At 40.0% G+C, this 1,211-nt stretch overlaps 2 protein-coding genes across 2 annotated transcripts in view; both read right to left on the bottom strand.

The window, feature by feature from the left end:
- Positions 1 to 570, bottom strand: part of LOC109936912 — a 21,749-nt gene extending 21,179 nt beyond the window's left edge. Inside the window, exons 1-2 of the mRNA XM_048610513.1 lie at positions 521 to 570; positions 374 to 430 (exon numbers count right to left, since the gene is read on the bottom strand). Of these exons, the coding sequence (XP_048466470.1) occupies positions 374 to 430; positions 521 to 566 (103 nt within the window). The 5' untranslated portion in view covers positions 567 to 570. The remainder of the gene's footprint in view (positions 1 to 373; positions 431 to 520) is intronic.
- A 25-nt stretch (positions 571 to 595) lies between these two features.
- The window catches only part of LOC125485813 (mucin-2-like), an 82,935-nt gene continuing 82,319 nt past the window's right edge, over positions 596 to 1,211 (bottom strand). The window contains exon 33 of the mRNA XM_048610574.1: positions 596 to 723. Within this exon, the coding sequence (XP_048466531.1) occupies positions 596 to 723 (128 nt within the window). The remainder of the gene's footprint in view (positions 724 to 1,211) is intronic.

The raw sequence follows: 1,211 nt of genomic DNA, 5'->3' as shown, positions 1-1,211 counted from the left end.
TGTTGGAATCCAAGGAGACAGACTAGCTGGAAGCACACAGCAAACCAGGCAGCATCCGGAGAAAAGGAGAAGTCAGCATTTCCAATAATACCCTATTTCAGGACTGAAGAAGAGCAATAACCAAAACTTTGACTTCTCCTTGCCTTCAGATGCTGCATGGCTTGTTGTGTTCTTCCAGCCACCTGTCTGTCAACCAACAAGTATGATCCTCTCAAACAGAAATGGGGAATTTCTCACGAGCTAATAAATGGTATATTTCCACATGAATGAACTAACACAAGGGACTATCTCATTCTCTGCCAGCAATAAATCGCTAAACAAGCCCTTGTTTCCAAAGCAAATTGCTCTTGACAAAGAGAATACTATTACTCACCACTAATCCGAGTTACAGGACGACCAGTCATGGGTATCACTGTGCCTGCACTTGGGCCTGTACAGCAGAGAACACAATTATTCGTATAGAATCCTCACTTTGCAAGCCATTGAGTACGTGCATGAAGATGAAGTGACCTTTATTTACCAGTACGGGTGGTTGCATGAGAAACTGGTGTACCTCTCACGGTCATTGGACCACCCGCTAAATAGGAGAGGAAAATTATGGAGATGCAATGCAGGTTTTGGAACATATTTCTTTCATATTCTGAAAAGGAGTCGAACAATACTCACCACTGATGGTGATCTGTGAAGTACTTGGTCTTCCTGTTACTGCTGCTGATGTTAACCCTAGTTCGCACAGAAAAGGTAAAAAAGAAAATTTCAATTCTCAGCACATTGGAATGATCATTCCGGTTATGATTCACCTCTTCATATCAATTGATACGTGTCATCAAGCTATTCCGAAACATGCTCACAAACATTAGAAGATCTTCAATATTTACATTAAGGATCATTTGAATAGGTAAAGAGGAAATGCAATGGTTCCAAGAGGAGGAATTCTTGACTAAGCTGCCCGCAAATTCAAGTTGATTTGCATGCAGGAAAAACAAATTGAAATCTTAACAGCAAACATTTCCAGAATTCTTTACAACCCACCAACCTCTTTGTATCAACAGCAAACTTGGTTTTACAGCACACTATGGGATTTTAAAAATTGAAAATTGATCATCAAAATTGCTCACTGAACACTCATCATCAAATTCTTGTCATTCAGTAATGTTGTGGATCTTGGTCACAAAGCACCGATCCATTCAACTTTTCAAGTGCCAAATCCA

The sequence above is a fragment of the Rhincodon typus genome, chromosome 22 (assembly GCF_021869965.1).
Source record: "Rhincodon typus isolate 14 chromosome 22, sRhiTyp1.1, whole genome shotgun sequence".
Lineage (NCBI taxonomy): Eukaryota > Metazoa > Chordata > Chondrichthyes > Orectolobiformes > Rhincodontidae > Rhincodon > Rhincodon typus.
The sequence above is the reverse complement of the archived record's forward strand: the minus strand, read 5'-3'. Positions and strand labels throughout refer to the sequence as shown.